We start from the raw sequence: 21155 nt of genomic DNA on the forward strand, positions 1-21155 counted from the left end.
CACACACTGACTGACACACTGACACTGACTCGCACACACACACTGGCTCACACACACACACTAACTGACGCGCGCACACACACACACACACACACACAAACTGACTGACACACACAAACTGACTGACACACACAAACTGACTGACACACACAAACTGACTGACACACACAAACTGACTGACACACACAAACTGACTGACACACACACCGACTGACACACACACACCGACTGACACACACACACCGACTGACACACACACACCGACTGACACACACACACCGACTGACACACACACACCGACTGACACACACACACCGACTGACGCGCGCACACTGACTGACGCACACACCCCCACACACACACACTGACTGCCGCACGCGCACACACACTGACTGACTGCCGCACGCACGCACACACTGACGCGCACACAAACCCTGACTGACGCACACACGCACGCACACACTGACTGAGGCACACACTGACTGTGTGTGCGTCAGTCAGTCTGTGTGTGTTTGTGTTTCTGCTTCAGACTCACTGACGCGCGCGCAAACACACAGTGACTGACGCACACACGCTACATGAAGCTGTAAAGGAGGGAGGGAGGGAGGGGGGGGACTGGATTGATGTGAATGGGGGACAAACAGAGAGAGGGGGGAGGAGAGAGAGAGGAACGGGAACATTACATCCCGGGCAACGCCGGGTCTCTCAGCTAGTTAGTAATAAAATGATTGTTATTCTTTGAGCAGATTTCCTGAGTACAGATTTGGGCCAGGTAGTAACTCCCCGTTATTTTTTGCTATTAAACCGTGTTCTCTCTGAAATTGGTACTTCGTCAGTGGGGTTATGTCCTGGTGGATGAGGAAATTACCCCCTGCATTGGGTCTGTTCGTTTAATCCACCTGATGCAGTTTGTTTGTGAGGTTGAGCCCATGTTTCCTCCTCGCCCCACTGGTCGGTTTTTGACCTGTGAATTCTGCACACTGCTGTTTTTTTGTTGATGTCTACGTTTGTGTGCAGCTACTTTTATTTATGATGGCGCCACATGCTCACAACGCCCTGGCAGCCGCGTTTGTGCGTACTGGTTTAATAGCCTCCATCAGCGCTCCAAGCCTGTCTAGCGTTATTGGCTCTCTCTCTTGTCCGCCTTGTTGGCCGCGCCTCTTTCCCAGCCCATTTTGCGCTTGTGGTGTTTCAGGGAAAAGGCCAAAGCAGCTAGTGCAGATCCTGCCCTGGCACGCACCACACTGGCTTGTTTCTGAGCCAGCAGGAGACGTATGAGCTGCTTGCTGCCGCCCACCTTACCTTTAGGCCTGGACACTTTTTTTGGAAAGCCAGCCATGAGTAACAAGCGCAGAGGCGGGTTTCCCACGTGTGAGGGGCGAGCGACCTCTGTGCTGGGTCCTTTAGTCTAACATCTCTATCAGCCCAAGGGGACGCAGGCATGTTGAAGCTGTTGCTCTAGCCTTGGCGCTTGTCTGCCTAAAAGCTACCCAGTTGAAGCGTGACAGAGCATCTGCTATTATGTTTAATCTAGTGGTGTAGTAGTGTTGTGATAACAGTGGTAATGTCTTCTTAAAATCTCTGAATAAAATACTCACAAGTGTGAGATGGAATACGTGCACGTAAGGGTGTCTTTAGTTGTGATGATATGGATATAAACTTCTGTTTGCCCACGGTTACCTTATAAAATTAAAGGAAAACCGGACATAGTGCAGACTGTATGCAAACATTTATGTGGAAGAGGTAAGATGTATTAGACTCAAATGATAAAAGAATTAGGCTGCGGTCCCAGTACAGCCTGTGCGCGCGGCGTGCGCTGTGCGTGTAAGCACCGCCCCTCAATGGGGCTGGGCCCACTACGCACCGTGACGCAGAAGGTGCAGCTGCGCCGTGCTGCAAGGTTTTTCCCAACTCAATAAAATTGAGTTTACTCCTAGCGACGGATGAGGGCCAATGAGGGCGAACCAGCCGCGTGACGTAATGGCCACGCCCCCGCAAATCCCCGACCACGCCCCCTCCCGTCGCAAGATTCTCCTCTCCTCACAGACCGCCGATCGCGGTTAGCGCTGTGACACGCGCCGCCCCCCCCCCCCCCCCAGCCGGGCACGCGTGTCACAGACATTTACTGGGACCGCAGCCTTATACAGGCATTTAGATCTCACTACTGGATCTCGGCTGCAGGATAGATTGATTCTCTGCTTCCCCTGTGCTCTGCTTCCTGCTGTGGCATGCGTCACACGGATGCGTTTCGGCGATACTGGAAGTGACGTCCGCAGGGGTCCAGGCTTCCGGTCAGCTGTGAGATGCAGTTGCTAGCGACACTCTACGCGTTTCACCGTCCTTGGTTTTCCGAAGAAAGACATTACCACTGTTATCACAACAATACTACACCATTAGACTATTTTTTCTATTTCCACATGTTTTGCGCTTCCCAACGATCAACACTTCATCTACTTCACATGGGATTGTGAGAGAAATCCCTCCACCGGGTCACAGCAGCAATCAGCATATGTGTTTGTATATCATATTGTTGTCTCCACACATATTGTTGTGCACTGATTTTTGTTGCACAAAGTTAACTAGAGCGCCACTGTTGATATGTTCACTGTTCAATTATGTTTAATCTACCGGGAACATGCTTGTCTATGCATGGGCGTGACGGGGGATCTGCTATTATGTTTAATCTACCTGGAACATGCTTGTCTTTGCCTGGGCGTGACGGGGGATCTGCTATTATGTTTAATCTACCTGGAACGTGCTTAGCTTTGCACAGCAGCACAAGCCGGTGCAGGAGCTGAATCACTGGGCCTGATGATGCTGAGAGGCTGGTCACTGTACCCGCTTCCTCCAGCTTGTCCAACCAAAATATTATGTGCTTGCGACTTGGCTCTCTCGCCCACCGCTCTACTGCTACTATGATGAGGAACAGCTCCAGGAAAGCAATATTCTTTGTTAAGACTGCGTCCCACCCATGAAAAAGGCGCCGAAACCCTGTGGCGTCTGTAAAGAGCGGGAGCTCTTCGTTAGCCTGGCCCTTGTCTATCCATCATTGTTTCCCATTGAAATTGCTGAGATACACCTCCCTTGGACCTAAATCAGCCTTCAGCTCTTGTGTGACCCCCAATGCGGTGTAGCAGTTGGCGTATGTGATGGCTGATTTTAGATTCTGACTTGCGTGGGGGGCTTGGGATGTTAAACCCCCTCCCTAAAACATTTTACGAGAGAAGCTGCCTTCTCTTGGCAAGGGTCCGCTTGTAGCCATGTTGTGGGTTTTAGTTGGCCTTGCTACCCTTGTTAGGGCAGCTGTAAACCTGATAGCTGGGGCCCTGTAGTAGATGCAAGCAGAGGTTGAAACAGGAGACTTATTTCAGGGGGGGGAAATAATATAGGCTTTTTATTAACTGAAGTTTTAAGAACATAAAATACAGCTTATGTTCAGATTAAAAAGAAACTGGCCTAGCTCCTCTCTTGAGCGGTGACTGTCACAGTGGTTACGCCATCAGTTGGAGGGTTACCAATGATAACACAAAAGTCAGTTAGAGGCAAGTTTACCTTTGGGGCCCTTGCGTTCTTCCTGGCAGGGGTAGGGTGTGGAAAGTCCCCGCACAGCGTGGCCCCTCTATAGCGGTGTTTAACTCCAGGATCAGAGAGTCCCTCAACCAGAGAGTAGTAGGCTTTTTAAAGGTCTGGCACCCACTAACACAGGGGGGCGTGAGACTGTCTGTCTATGGGGGGCGCGGGGTTTACAGAGGCCCACCGCACTTCCCGAAGGCAATTAAATAAAGTGCCAGGGAAGTGGCAGAGGCCTCTGTAAACCTCACTTACCTTGGCTACGGCGGCTTCTTGGACACGTTGCCATGGCAACACGGCGTCATGACGCTGGAGCCGAGGTAAGAGGAGGGGGGGGGGGGCGGAGAGAGGGGAACTGCCGACAGGGGGGCACAGGGAACAAAGTTTGGGCACCCCTGAACTAACACCCAGTCTAGCTTAGATCACGGATAGTGGCAGGTCTTTGCCGCTTATTATGCTTTATTGTCTGCGACATGAATTTGATGTGTGTGGTACGCAGGTAGAGGCTTACTGATATAGGGGGTATCTATTATACCCTCCACGAAGGTTGGAATTGGTATTATACATTGTGGTCACCTATAGGCAGTGGTCGACAAATCACCAAAAAATCTACTCGCCGAACAAAAAAATCTACTCGCCACCTAGTACCACACGTGTGCTGCTTGGGCCAATAGGAGCTCGCCACGATGTTAAATCCACTCGCCCGGGGCAAGCAAATGTATAGGTTTGTCGAACACTGCCTATAGGTAACAGGTGGTTCCTATGTATTGTCCCCTCTGACCCACTTCCCTTTTCAAGCTTCAATCTGTAGACCGGCAATCCTTTTAGTTTGTCTATTAATACATGGGGCTCAGCTTTCCAGCGATCTGCTAGTTTATGTTTTGCCAGGTGCACCCAGGTTCCGGATAAGCACCCTATCATCTTTTTGTAACTCTTGGTCGTGCTCTCTCCTGTCATATCAGCCCTTATTCCCTCGATTTGTTGGTATCGGCTGCAGTGGCAGCCAGCCGGTACGCCTCTTGCAGTCGTTCCCTAAGTTTCTGTACATATTTCATGTAAGTGGTGGGGGATGTGCCATCTGCTACAACCCCACAACACAGGTCAATGGGTAGTCGGGCTTCTCGTCCAAACATCAAGTAGTAAGGAGAGTAGCCTTATGCATCATTTCGAGTCCAATTATATCATGTACCAGCGCAAGGAGATTACCATGTATGTTATAATCAAAAGAGTATTGCTTTTACAGGTGGGATAATGTTTATAACTCTGATCTGATAGGTGTCACTCACCTGTTTACAGTGGTATATATTTGTTTATGGATTATTTGTATTTGTTGGTTTGCAGGCCCTTTTGCTGAATGCCAATCTGCTATTGCACTCTGGCTATTTCAGTCATCCAGCGCGTTCTTCCGAGATCCCAGAGACCATGGCAGACGAGGACCTTATGTTCAGGATGGAAGGTCTCGATAACGCCCGCTCACTCAAAGACCAGTGCTCAGATTACTGCAAGGCCGACAGCGACGAGGAGGACCATTTCTTCATCTGCCCCATCACGGATGACCCAGCGTCACACCACGAAACAAACAAGAAAAACTCCTGTTACGTCAGCAAACTGGTGAAGCCCGAGGGGTACGAAAACAGCTCTTCTCCCAGGAACTCGTTCAAAATCAAGGTAGGTCAGTAAATAAGACCAAAGGCAATGCTAGGGACAGGCAAGCAAAGCAATTGCGTGGGATCCTAAATGATCCAGAATATCCCAAATTCACAGACATCATTTCATCATTATAGTCAATTTTTATCAAAACTGGTTGTCCTTACCTTGGATTTATGAATGTAATGTACACAATTGTTTAATTTAATTCAGTAAATGATGGTTCCTTATTATTTTGACCCCGTGATGGAAGGTCGTGCAATGCATGGGGGGAATTTTTTTTTTACTCTTCTTTTTTTTTTCTCAAATAAAAGGATTAGCGTTGAACAGTAACAATTTTTTAAATTTAATTCTCCTGGGGGTTCAGATAAGGTAAATGCTTTAAAGACATATCACCGTTCATTGCATAAAATATGTTTAAAGCCCTCCAGCACTAAAGTGGTTAATTTGATTTCTCTAGAATCGTTTTTTGAACTTGATGAAAACCATAACTTATTAGAGGGCTATTTTTAAAATTAGGATGAGGTTGAATTCTTCCCGAGCAAAGCCAGCGCCATATCCTTCGGCAACTGCTAATGTATAAGAATTGTATCAGCCGAAGTGATGTCACTGTGATGTCATGGACTGGCAACATTGGAGGCTAATTCTGAGAAAACCAGGAAATTACAAATATTTCCACGGAAACACATATACAGAGCACAGCAACTCGATTGAATTAAAGGTTATTTATAACATGGATTTTGATATCTGAAGACAGCATTGTGTTGCTTGGTAATACTTGATAACATTAAACAAAAGACTATCCTACTTATGTTAAGCCATGGCGCTGACTTTTACACACCATTATGGAAGGGATGATACAGTATGTGCGAAATGAAGCATCCCTCTTCTCTAACTAGATTCTGTTCTCTGAAATGAAACACCTCTATATAGATTAGACAATTACTGGCTAAAGTCACATATTCATTTCCATTAAGTGCTGCATATAGAGACCAGGCATTTAAAAAAAAAAAACTATTACACATATATCATACTTATAGGACGGGATCTATCAGAGATCTCCACAATTACAAAGACCAAACAACTGCTCTAAATTACCGCTGGATCTGTTTTGACACGGAAACAGCCACAGTGCATATATATAAAGGGAACCATTTGTCCCCCTTTTGCCGGGACAGTCCCGTTTTTTTGTGTCCTGTCCCGGTTCCCTGTGTGTCCCGGATTACAGTAACGCACCGGGATACACAGGGGTATAAAACCAGTGCTGCAGTAACATGCTCTGGCATACACAGGGGTATAAAACCAGTGCTGCAGTAACATGCACTGGGATACACACGGGTATAAAACCAGTGCTGCAGTAACATGCTCTGGCATACACAGGGGTATAAAACCAGTGCTGCAGTAACATGCTCTGGGATACACAGGGGTATAAAACCAGTGCTGCAGTAACATGCACTGGGATACACACGGGTATAAAACCAGCGCTGCAGTAACATGCACTGGGATACACAGAGGTATAAAACCAGTGCTGCAGTAACACGCACTGGGATACACAGAGGTATAAAACCAGTGCTGCAGTAACACGCACTGGGATACACAGGTGTATAAAACCAGTGCTGCAGTAACACGCACTGGGATACACAGAGGTATAAAACCAGTGCTGCAGTAACACGCACTGGGATTCACGGGTATAAAACCAGTGCTGCAGTAACGCACTGGGATACGCAGGGGTATAAAACCAGTGCTGCAGTAACATGCACTGGGATACACTGAGGTATAAAACCAGTGCTGCAGTAACACGCACAGGGATACACGGGTATAAAACCAGCGCTGCAGTAACATGCACTGGGATACACAGAGGTATAAAACCAGTGCTGCAGTAACACGCACTGGGATACACGGGTATAAAATCAGCGCTGCAGTAACATGCACTGGGATACACAGAGGTATAAAACCAGTGCTGCAGTAACACGCACTGGGATACACAGAGGTATAAAACCAGTGCTGCAGTAACACGCACTGGGATACACAGAGGTATAAAACCAGTGCTGCAGTAACACGCACTGGGATACACAGGGGTATAAAACCAGTGCTGCAGTAACATGCACAGGGATATACGGGTATAAAACCAGCGCTGCAGTAACACGCACTGGGATACACAGGGGTATAAAACCAGCGCTGCAGTAACATGCACTGGGATACACGGGTATAAAACCAGTGCTGCAGTAACATGCACTGGGATACACGGGTATAAAACCAGTGCTGCAGTAACACGCACTGGGATACACAGGGGTATAAAACCAGCGCTGCAGTAACACGCACTGGGATACACGGGTATAAAACCAGTGCTGCAGTAACATGCACTGGGATACACAGGGGTATAAAACCAGTGCTGCAGTAACACGCTCTGGGATACACAGAGGTATAAAACCAGTGCTGCAGTAAAATGCACTGGGATACACAGAGGTATAAAACCAGTGCTGCAGTAACACGCACTGGGATACACAGGTATAAAACCAGTGCTGCAGTAACACGCACTGGGATACACAGGGGTATAAAACCAGTGCTGCAGTAACACGCACTGGGATACACGGGTATAAAACCAGTGCTGCAGTAACACGCACTGGGATACACAGGGGTATAAAACCAGTGCTGCAGTAACACGCACTGGGATACACAGGGGTATAAAACCAGTGCTGCAGTAACACGCACTGGGATACACAGGGGTATAAAACCAGTGCTGCAGTAACACGCACTGGGATACACAGGGGTATAAAACCAGTGCTGCAGTAACACGCACTGGGATACACAGAGGTATAAAACCAGTGCTGCAGTAACACGCACTGGGATACACAGAGGTATAAAACCAGTGCTGCAGTAACACGCACTGGGATACACAGAGGTATAAAACCAGTGCTGCAGTAACACGCACTGGGATACACAGAGGTATAAAACCAGTGCTGCAGTAACACGCACTGGGATACAAAGGGGTATAAAACCAGTGCTGCAGTAACGCACTGGGATACGCAGGGGTATAAAACCAGTGCTGCAGTAACACGCACTGGGATACACCGGTATAAAACCAGCGCTGCAGTAACACGCACTGGGATACACAGAGGTATAAAACCAGCGCAGAAGTAACACGCACTGGGATACACAGAGGTATAAAACCAGCGCTGCAGTAACACGCACTGGGATACACAGAGGTATAAAACCAGTGCTGCAGTAACACGCACTGGGATTCACGGGTATAAAACCAGTGCTGCAGTAACGCACTGGGATACACAGGGGTATAAAACCAGTGCTGCAGTAACACGCACTGGGATACACAGAGGTATAAAACCAGTGCTGCAGTAACACGCACTGGGATACACGGGTATAAAACCAGCGCTGCAGTAACATGCACTGGGATACACAGGGGTATAAAACCAGTGCTGCAGTAACATGCACTGGGATACACGGGTATAAAACCAGTGCTGCAGTAACATGCACTGGGATACACAGAGGTATAAAACCAGTGCTGCAGTAACACGCACTGGGATACACAGGTATAAAACCAGTGCTGCAGTAACACGCGCTGGGATACACAGAGATAAAACCAGTGCTGCAGTAACACGCACTGGGATACACAGGGGTATAAAACCAGCGCTGCAGTAACACGCACTGGGATACACAGGTATAAAACCAGCGCTGCAGTAACATGCACTGGGATACACAGAGGTATAAAACCAGTGCTGCAGTAACATGCTCTGGGATACGCGGGTATAAAACCAGTGCTGCAGTAACATGCACTGGGATACACAGAGGTATAAAACCAGTGCTGCAGTAACACGCACTGGGATACACAGGTTTATAAAACCAGTGCTGCAGTAACATGCACTGGGATACACAGAGGTATAAAACCAGCGCTGCAGTAACATGCACTGGGATACACAGAGGTATAAAACCAGTGCTGCAGTAACACGCACTGGGATACACAGAGGTATAAAACCAGTGCTGCAGTAACATGCGCTGGGATACACGGGTATAAAACCAGCGCTGCAGTAACATGCACTGGGATACGCAGAGATAAAACCAGTGCTGCAGTAACACGCACTGGGATATACAGGGGTATAAAACCAGTGCTGCAGTAACACGCACTGGGATACACAGAGGTATAAAACCAGTGCTGCAGTAACACGCACTGGGATACACGGGTATAAAACCAGCGCTGCAGTAACACACACTGGGATACACAGAGGTATAAAACCAGTGCTGCAGTAACACGCACTGGGATACACAGAGGTATAAAACCAGCACTGCAGTAACAAGCACTGGGATACACAGAGGTATAAAACCAGTGCTGCAGTAACATGCGCTGGGATACACAGGGGTATTAAACCAGCGCTGCAGTAACACGCACTGGGATACACAGAGGTATAAAACCAGTGCTGCAGTAACATGCGCTGGGATACACGGGTATAAAACCAGCGCTGCAGTAACATGCACTGGGATACGCAGAGATAAAACCAGTGCTGCAGTAACACGCACTGGGATATACAGGGGTATAAAACCAGTGCTGCAGTAACACGCACTGGGATACACAGAGGTATAAAACCAGTGCTGCAGTAACACGCACTGGGATACACGGGTATAAAACCAGCGCTGCAGTAACACACACTGGGATACACAGAGGTATAAAACCAGTGCTGCAGTAACACGCACTGGGATACACAGAGGTATAAAACCAGCGCTGCAGTAACATGCACTGGGATACACAGAGGTATAAAACCAGTGCTGCAGTAACACGCACTGGGATACACAGAGGTATAAAACCAGTGCTGAAGTAACACGCGCTGGGATACACAGAGGTATAAAACCAGCGCTGCAGTAACATGCACTGGGATACACAGAGGTATAAAACCAGTGCTGCAGTAACACGCACTGGGATACACAGAGGTATAAAACCAGTGCTGAAGTAACACGCGCTGGGATACACAGAGGTATAAAACCAGTGCTGCAGTAACATGCGCTGGGATACACAGAGGTATAAAACCAGCACTGCAGTAACAAGCACTGGGATACACAGAGGTATAAAACCAGTGCTGCAGTAACACGCACTGGGATACACAGAGGTATAAAACCAGTGCTGCAGTAACACGCACTGGGATACACGGGTATAAAACCAGCGCTGCAGTAACATGCGCTGGGATACACAGGGGTATAAAACCAGCGCTGCAGTAACATGCACTGGGATACACAGAGGTATAAAACCAGTGCTGCAGTAACATGCACTGGGATACACAGAGGTATAAAACCAGTGCTGCAGTAACACGCACTGGGATACACAGGGGTATAAAACCAGCGCTGCAGTAACATGCGCTGGGATACACAGAGGTATAAAACCAGCGCTGCAGTAACATGTACTGGGATACGCGGGTATAAAACCAGTGCTGCAGTAACATGCACTGGGATACACAGAGGTATAAAACCAGCGCTGCAGTAACAAGCACGGGATACACAGAGGTATAAAACCAGTGTTGCAGTAACATGCACTGGGATACACAGGGGTATAAAACCAGTGCTGCAGTAACACGCACTGGGATACACAGAGGTATAAAACCAGTGCTGCAGTAACACGCACTGGGATACACAGGGGTATAAAACCAGCGCTGCAGTAACACGCACTGGGATACACAGAGGTATAAAACCAGTGCTGCAGTAACACGCACTGGGATACACAGAGGTATAAAACCAGTGCTGCAGTAACATGCACTGGGATACACAGAGGTATAAAACCAGCGCTGCAGTAACGCACTGGGATACACAGAGGTATAAAACCAGCGCTGCAGTAACAAGCACTGGGATACACAGGGGTATAAAACCAGTGCTGCAGTAACATGCACTGGGATACACAGAGGTATAAAACCAGCGCTGCAGTAACATGCACTGGGATACACAGGGGTATAAAACCAGTGCTGCAGTAACATGTGCTGGGATACACAGAGGTATAAAACCAGCGCTGCAGTAACATGCACTGGGATACACAGGGCTATAAAACCAGTGCTGCAGTAACATGCTCTGGGATACGCGGGTATAAAACCAGTGCTGCAGTAACACACGCTGGGATACACAGAGGTATAAAACCAGCGCTGCAGTAACACGCGCTGGGATACACAGAGGTATAAAACCAGCGCTGCAGTAACACGCGCTGGGATACACAGAGGTATAAAACCAGCGCTGCAGTAACACGCGCTGGGATACACAGAGGTATAAAACCAGTGCTGTAGTAACACGCGCTGGGATACACAGAGGTATAAAACCAGCGCTGCAGTAACACGCGCTGGGATACACAGGGGTATAAAACCAGTGCTGCAGTAACACGCGCTGGGATACACAGAGGTATAAAACCAGCGCTGCAGTAACACGCACTGGGATACACAGAGGTATAAAACCAGTGCTGCAGTAACATGCACTGGGTTACACAGAGGTATAAAACCAGCGTTGCAGTAACATGCACTGGGATACACAGAGGTATAAAACCAGTGCTGCAGTAACATGCACTGGGATACACAGAGGTATAAAACCAGCGTTGCAGTAACACGCACTGGGATACACAGAGGTATAAAACCAGTGCTGCAGTAACATGCACTGGGATACACAGAGGTATAAAACCAGCGCTGCAGTAACACGCACTGGGATACACAGGGGTATAAAACCAGCGCTGCAGTAACATGCACTGGGATACACAGAGGTATAAAACCAGCGCTGCAGTAACACGCACTGGGATACACAGAGGTATAAAACCAGCGCTGCAGTAACATGCACTGGGATACACAGAGGTATAAAACCAGTGCTGCAGTAACACGCACTGGGATACACAGAGGTATAAAACCAGCGCTGCAGTAACATGCACTGGGATACACAGAGGTATAAAACCAGTGCTGCAGTAACACTCGCTGGGATACACAGAGGTATAAAACCAGTGCTGCAGTAACACGCACTGGGATACACAGAGGTATAAAACCAGCGCTGCAGTAACACGCGCTGGGATACACAGAGATATAAAACCAGTGCTGCAGTAAATGAATAATGAAGCCGGGTAATTGCCTGGGATAGCTGAGGTAGCTGCTGCTGCTGCTGGGTAGCCACCCAGAGGGCCAGCGCTCAGGCACGGGCTCATAGTGGTTACATCGGCTCTCCCTCCCACAGCGGTCCCAGGCAGCATCACGGACGGTCAGGACACGGGGAAGAGACTTCCTTACGTGGCCCCAGCAGCTACCTCAGCTATCCCAGGCAATTACCCGGCTTCACTATTCATTTACTGCAGCACCGGTTTTATACCTCTGTGTATCCCAGTGCGTGTTACTGCAGCACTGGTTTTATACCTCTGTGTATCCCAGTGCGTGTTACTGCAGCGCTGGTTTTATACCTCTGTGTATCCCAGTGCGTGTTACTGCAGCGCTGGTTTTATACCTCTGTGTATCCCAGTGCGTGTTACTGCAGCGCTGGTTTTATACCTCTGTGTATCCCAGTGCTGGTACTGTACTACTGCTGCTTTTATTTTTATGCTATAAAGGTTGTGTTCTCCTTACTATTTCCGCCCTCATTTCTTTTTTTCCTCATACAATATGTATAGAGATATAATAACACGCAGAGATATAATAATATGTATAGCTCTATTATAACACGTAGAATGATATAATAACATGCAGAGATATAATAAGACACAGAGATATAATAACACGCAGAGATATAATAAGACACACAGATATAATAACACACAGATATAATAACACACAGATATAATAACACACAGATATAATAACACACAGATATAATAAGACACAAAGAGATATAATAACACGCAGAGATATAATAACACGCACAGAGATCTAATAACACACAGATATAATACGACACAAACAGATATAATAACACGCAGAGATATAATAACACGCAGAGATATAATAATATGTATAGCGATATGATAACACGTAGAATGATATAATAAGACACAGAGATATAATAAGACACAGAGATATAATAAGACAGAGAGATATAATAACACGCAGAGATATAACAACACACACAGTGATATAATAACACGCAGAGATATAATAACACGCAGAGATATAATAACACGCAGAGATATAACAACACACACAGTGATATAATAACACGCAGAGATATAATAACACGCAGAGATATAATAACACGCAGAGATATAACAACACACACAGTGATATAATAACACGCAGAGATATAATAACACGCAGAGATATAATAACACGCAGAGATATAATAACACGCAGAGATATAATAACACGCAGAGATATAACAACACACACAGTGATATAATAACACGCAGAGATATAATAACACGCAGAGATATAATAACACGCACAGAGATATAATAACACGCAGAGATATAATAAAACGCGCAGAGATATAATAACACGCAGAGATATAATAACACGCAGAAATATAATAACACGCAGAGATATAATAACACGCAGAGAAATAATAACACGCAGAGATATAATAACACGCACAGAGATATAATAACACGCACAGAGATATAATAACACGCAGAGCGATATGATAACACGTAGAATGATATAATAAGACGCAGAGAGATATAATTACACACAGATATAATAATACGCAGAGGAATGCCATCCCACTGTCTCCGTACGTTCTTCCTACCTACCAATTCGATTGTAAGCTCCTCGGAGCAGGGACTCCTCTTCCTAAATGTTACTTTTATGTCTGAAGCACTTATTCCCATTATCTGTTATTTGTATTATTTGTTATTTATGACTGTCGCGTATTACTACTGTGAAGCGCTATGTACATTAATGGCGCGATATAAATAAAGACATACAATACAATAAAGAGGTGTAAATGGCCTGGTCTCCTGTGACATTGATCATTAGCCTTCCTCTGTTTCTTTACCTGTTAGATACCTTTGTGGGGAATAAAATACATTACAGATCAGAGGGGCTTCCTGATTGCACGTGTGCTTTGGCAGAAGTGTATATGTGACCCTATAAATCTCCCTCACACCCGGGCTTGGCAGTGTGACACTAGAGCAGCGACCTGGGTAACAATCACTGAGCTGTTAGCAATAGATACAACGGATAGAAAAGACACTACACATAGGTTGGATTAAAGAGGGTATTTTATTTAAATAATGCATCTCTTTGCTGGTAGGGGCCTGCAGCACATTGCAGAGCGATATAGTAACACGCAGAGCAATGCACTGCAGGCCCCTCCAGCAGCACAGTGATCCAGAGGAAGGCGAAACATAACCCCAGGTGTGTTGTGGGGGGAAAAAATTCCTTCCTGACCCCATTAAATGGCGATCGGATCATCCCTGGATCACTGCGCATCAATTACCCTACGCTCATTTAATCCCCCGACACACACACAACCCCCCCCCCCAAATACAGATAAACCCCAACCCCCCCCAAATACATATAAACCCCAACCCCCCCAAATACATATAAACCTTAACCCCCCCAAATACATATAAAACCCAACCCCCCCCCCCAAATACAGATAAACCCCACCCCCCCCCAATACATATAAACCCCAACCCCCCCAAATACAGATAAACCCCAACCCCCCCCCCAAATACAGATAAACCCCACCCCCCCCCAAATACATATAAACCTCAACCCCCCCAAATACATATAAATACCAACCCCCCCAAATACAGATAAACCCCAACCCCCCCCCCCAATACATATAAACCCCAGCCCCCCCAAATACAGATAAACCACAACTCCCCAATACATATAAACCCCAACCCCCCCAAATACATATAAACCCCAACCCCCCCAAATACATATAAACCCCAACTCCCCCAAATACATATAAACCCCAACCCCCCCAAATACATATAAACCCCAACCCCCCCAATATATATAACCCCCAACCCCCCCAAATACATATAATCCCCAACCCCCCCAAATACATATAAACCCCAACCCCCCCAAATACATATAAACCCCCAACCCCCCCAATACATATAAACCCCAACCCCCCCAATACATATAAACCCCAACCCCCCCAATACATATAAACCCCAACCCCTCCAAATACATATAAACCCCAACACATACATATAACACACATATATACATATACATACATATATACATATACACACATATATACACACACACATACATACACACACACACACACACATACACACACACATACACACACACACATACACACACACACATACACACACACACACACACACGGATGCCAGTGGGGGCGATGGGATTACAGCCGGTAGGAGCGAGGAGGAGGACAGGGCTGAGAGGGGAGAGGATGGGGCCGAGAGAGATGGGGGAGAGGGAGACGAGCAAAAAAAGGAGGGGGGGGGCACAGTTTGTGATATAATTTTTTTTCTAAAAAAATTTTAATGTGCCCCTTCCTGTCACCCAGCCCGTCCTGCAGCCCTCCTGCTATTGTCTGCCTCTCCAACGCTGGATCCATCTTCTCAGGGAACCCAGAATGCTCCTGTTCCCTGGCCCCTGTGCTGCACGTGGCTGGGGTCTTCTGCTCAGCCATGGGAAGGGGAAGCAGCACTTCCCTGCAACCCTCTCCTCCTCTTCCTCCTCCCACACCGTACCCCCATCATCATCATCATCCGAATCATCGTCATCATCCCTCGCCTCCTCTTCCTCCTCCCACACCGTACCCCCATCATCATCCCTCGCCTCCTCTTCCTCCTCCCACACCGTATCCCAATCATCATCATCATCCGAATCATCATCATCCCTCGCCTCCTCTTCCTCCTCCCACACCGTACCCCCATCATCATCATCCCTCGCCTCCTCTTCCTCCTCCCACACCGTGTCCCCATCATCATCATCATCATCATCCCTCGCCTCCTCTTTCTCCTCCCACACCGTGTCCCCATCATCATCACCATCATCATCCCTCGCCTCCTCTTCCTCCTCGCACACCATACCCCCATCATCATCATCATCCTTATCATCATCATCCCACACCTCCTCTTCCTTCTCGCACACCGTACCCCCATCATCATCATCATCCTTATCATCATCAATCCACACCTCCTCTTCCTCCTCCCAAACCGTACCCCCATCATCATCATCATCCTTATCATCATCATTCCACACCTCCTCTTCCTCCTCCCACACCGTATCCCAATCATCATCATCCCACTCACACACCTCCCCCTCCTGACACACCCATTCCTCCTCCTCCGTAGATATGCTGGCTCCTGGGCTGCTGCTGCCGGGCGATCCAGGCGGTGAGAGTACGAACGGCTCCACCACCGTGTACTCAATCACAGTGTACTCCATCACCTTCTCCACCACAGTGTACTCCACCACCTCCTCCTCCCACACCCACTCCTCCTCCGTAGATATGCTGGCTCCTGGGCTGCTGCTGCAGGGCGAATCAGACGGTGAGAGTACGAACGGCTGCACCGCCGTGTACTCCACCACCTGCAGGAGATACCACGTGTTTGTAACCAGCGGCAGTGATACTCTGTATCGCAAGAGCTCCTGTGCCACATGGGGCAGGAAACGCATCGCCGAGCCACATAACACGCACAGCAAAGCCTTTGCTTGCCTCTCTGTCACTGAAGCGGTTAAATCACAGAACCATTTATACCATTTGAAAAATAATTGATAACCCGTGTGCATTGTACGTCACTGTTTTGTCTGTTATTAGCGGACCACTCGTTTTCCTGTCCTGTTCCCGCTGAAGGTTTTGTTACATGATGCTGCAGATGGACATTAGCTGATGTGTCTCTGGGAATCCCCTCTCCCGGTCACACAGTTACACTCGGCTATAAGAGGAGAAAGCTCTGCAGCTCTTCCTCTGTCTCCTTTACATCTACAGCCTGAGAGTCCTCATCTTCTCTCCTCTGAGGACCGTCTCCCACTATACCCCTATCCCGAGTACCCCTAATACTCCCAGGCCCAGTACCCCCTAATACTCCCATTCCCAGGCTCGGAACCCCCTAATACTCCCAGGCCCAATACCCCCTAATACTCCCATCACCCGGCTCAATGCCCCCTAATACTCCCTGGCTTGTACCCCCTAATACTCCCAGGCCCAATATCCCCTAATACCCTCCTCCCCAGGCCCAATACTCCCAAATACCCCCCTGCCCGAGACCAGAACACCCAAATACCCCCCTCCCCAGGTCCAGTTCTTCCTACTACCCCCCTCCCCAGGCCAAGTACCCCCTACATTCCCCTTCCCAGGCCCAATACCCCCTTATACGCCCCTCCCCAGGATCCCCTACATTCCCAGATCCTCTACTCCCTGCATGCCCAGTACCCCCTTCCCCCCTCCCCCCCCCCAGGCCCAGTACCCCCTAATGCCTCCTCCCCAGACTCAGTATCCCCTCATACTCCGCAGGACATGCGAAACGGGAGAGCCCTGCAGGTGTGATCAGGGGAAGGGGAGGGCCTGGAAAGGGGGGGGCACTTCAGGGGGAGCCTTGGGAAGGGCTGCGCGGGGGTGGGGGGGAGCTGGGGAACTCTGTTCAGGGGGGCGCGGTTGGGGAAGGGGGGGGGTCTCTCCCATCCCATGAGACCTGTGGAAACATGACCCAGCTAACCTGCAGGAAGAGATCCCCGCAGGTTCTGTATAATTACACTGTAAAGTGTTGCAGACTGTCCTACTATCAGTGTCCTGTACAGCAGCTAATAGTATCGTATGTGCAGCGGATTCACTGCTCCGCCATTCCCATTTACCTGTGAATCGCTGGCTGCAGGAAGCTGGGGGACTACTTCCTCCTCCCGCTCTTCATCTGTCCATGCCTGTGATACAGAGGATATAATGAGATGTATTCCTCACTCATACGCATTTCCTGGCGCTGTATGGGAGGTCTGAGGGTGTTGAACCCAAAATCCGTGGGGCTACACAGATAAACCGTTCTAATGGGAACATTCTCACTACAAACTGTAGCGTTACATGTGCTAGAAGTGTATACAGAGAGGGTGCGTGTGTAGTGAGAATGAAAGGGCGCACGTGTATATAACCATCAGTTTGTGTGTGTGTGTGTGTGTGTGTGTCGGAAAGTGTGTGTTACTGTCTGATAGTTACTGTGTGTGTGTGTATGTAACCATTAGTGTGTGTGTGTCGGAATGAGTGGGTGTTACTGTCTGATAGTTACTGTGTGTGCGTGTGTATATAACCATTATTGTGAGTGTGCGGTATTGTCTGATAGTTACTTTGTGTGTTTGTAACCATTAGTGTGTGTGTTACTGTCTGATAGTTACTGTGTGTATGTGTGTTTGTAAAGCATAATGAGAAGTGTGAATTTGTGTTATATCACATAGTGTGTGTCTATGCTAAGCTGCCGTATTGTGGCTGTGTTTCTACAAGTGTATCAATCTGTTAGTGCGCATTTTAGTGTGAGTGCGAGAATATTACTGATTGTGCTTACTTTTTTAGGAGCAGGAATCTCCGTGTGTGTGTATATATGTGTGTGTGTGTGTGTGTATATATGTGTGTATATATATATATATATATATATATATATACATATATACATAATATATATATGTAATCTCCAAAACATTGTGTCGATAATATAAATATATATACACACACACATACTGTACACATACACACGTGTGTTTATGTGTATATATAGATATAAAAAGAAAAAGCAGGCACACCAGGGCTTTGCAAAAAATAAATATATACAATACTATTGAATAGAACTGATCAACGCTTTGGCTGTCTATGGGAGCCTCTCAACACACGGGGACCCCAGGTAGTCAGATCTCACCCCTATTTAATTCTGTTACATGCCACATCAGACTTTGTTTTGATGCATTCTAAGGTTGTCCTTTTATCAGATCTTACCCGGCGTCTCTCCATCTCGGGAAATGTTCGCTGCTTTAAAAATACAGTAGGATGATCCTCGCAATCTGAGACTCAAATACTTGGACAAAAAGATGTGGATTTGTCCTGAAGATGAAAAATAAACCCCCTTGTTATAAATATGATCTAAATGAGCGGTGAAATGTCTGAAATCTCTGCTGCGTCTCAGAAGAAACTTACCTGTCAGATCCACGCTGGATATGGCAGCAAGTGGTGGCACAGAACTCTGGCACAGAGCGGTGTGGCTGTAACCATGGAAGTCAGGTCGCAGGTAAACATGTATTTTTTGAAAATGGCAGTAGAATGCGAATGTGTCACATTCTGAGCTCAGCCCCTGAGCTGTCAGAGGTTTCCAGGTTGTGATAATGGGAGATCCATATTTATTTATAAAATATTTTACCAGGAAGTAATACATTGAGAGTTATCTCTGGTTTTCAAGTATGTCCTGGGCACAGAGTTAAGACAAATAATACATGGTTACAAATACAGTTACATAAATGAACGGTATACATTATATACAAGACATTGCGTGCACAGTTACAGATAATATATATTATGGGCGAATGAAACAGTTACAGACCAGATTAAAATGTGAGACAGCCTTAGATTTGAAAGAACTTAAACTGGTTGTGGATGTGAGAGTCTCTGGTAGGTTGTTCCAGTTTTGGGGTGCACGGTAAGAGAAGGAGGAACGGCCGGATACTTTGTTGAGCCTTGGGACCATGAACAGTCTTTTGGAGTCTGATCTCAGATGATAAGTGCTGCATGTGGTAGGGGTGAGGAGCTTGTTCAGGTAGCTGGGTAGCTTGCCCATAAAGAATTTAAAGGCAAGACAGGAAAGGTGAACTTTGTGCCTAGACTCTAGTGATGACCAATCTAGTTCTTTGAGCATTTCGCAGTGATGTGTGTTGTAGTTGCATTGGAGAACAAAACGACAAATTTAATTGTAGAGGGTGTCAAGTTTGCTAAGGTGGGTTTGAGGTGCCGTGCCATATACTATGTCTGAATAGTCAATAATTGGCATTAGCATCTGCTGTGCGATACGCTTTCTGACCAGGAGACTTAGGGAGGATTTGTTCCTGTAAAGTACCCCTAGTTTGGCATAGGTCTTGGTTGTCAGGGTATCAATGTGCATCCCGAATGTTAAGTGGGAGTCAAACCATAAGCCCAGGTATTTAAAACTAGTGACAGGGGTTAGGGTGGTGTTAGCGTTGGTTCTAATCAGGAGCTCATTCGCTGGAAGCTTCAAAAATGTAGTCTTGGTCCCAAATACCATTGTTACAGTCTTGTCAGTGTTTAAAAACACTTTGTTTTGGGAAATCCAGTTTTGGAGTTTCAAAAAGTCAGACTGAAGTATGTGTTGAAGGTCAGAGAGGCTATGGCTGTGTGCATATAGGATTGTGTCATCTGCATACATGTGTATTGAGGCTACCTTACAAGCTGTAGGAAGATCATTGATGAACACTGAAAAGAGTAGGGGCCCCAGAACAGAGCCTTGCGGGACACAACAGGTGATATCCAGGGGGTTGGAGTTAGAGCCTGAAATGGACACATGTTGGGATCTTCCTGATAGGTAGGACTGAAACCAGTTTAAAGCATGCTTCCCTATTCCAGAGCTCTGGAGTTTGTTAAGCAGGATAGCATGATCAACAGTATCAAAAGCCTTTGCAAAATCTAGGAATACTGCACCAGTGAGTTGTCCCCGTTCCATTCCACAATGGATTTCATTGCAAACTTTTAGCAGGGTAGTTACGGTAGAGTGTTTGGGGCGAAAGCCAGATTGGAATTGGCTAGGGAAATTTGTCTTGGTATAGTAATCGCTTAATTGGGAGTGGACACATTTTTCCATGACTTTGGATAGAATTGGGAGAAGTGAGATTGGTCTGTAGTTTGTGACAGTGTTTTTGTCCCCACTTTTGAAGATTGGGACAACTCTGGCAGTTTTCCAGGTCTTAGGGCTATGGACTGCAGACAGGATAGAGTTGACTATGGAAGCAATTGGTTTGGCAATGGCTGGGGCACCAAGTCGTAGGAACCTAGATTTTAGTAAGTCAGGTCCG

The 21155-nt window shown here is 47.1% G+C and overlaps 1 protein-coding gene across 2 annotated transcripts in view; it reads left to right on the top strand.

Moving 5' to 3' along the window:
• Window positions 1-21155, top strand: part of EEF2K (eukaryotic elongation factor 2 kinase) — a 103312-nt gene that overhangs the window by 9849 nt on the left and 72308 nt on the right. For both annotated transcript variants that reach the window (XM_075565407.1, XM_075565408.1), the window contains exon 2: window positions 4912-5238. In XM_075565407.1, coding sequence (XP_075421522.1) covers window positions 4993-5238 — 246 coding nt within the window. In that variant the 5' untranslated portion in view covers window positions 4912-4992. The remainder of the gene's footprint in view (window positions 1-4911; window positions 5239-21155) is intronic.

Source organism: Ascaphus truei, chromosome 11, assembly GCF_040206685.1.
Source record: "Ascaphus truei isolate aAscTru1 chromosome 11, aAscTru1.hap1, whole genome shotgun sequence".
Taxonomy (NCBI): Eukaryota; Metazoa; Chordata; class Amphibia; order Anura; family Ascaphidae; genus Ascaphus; species Ascaphus truei.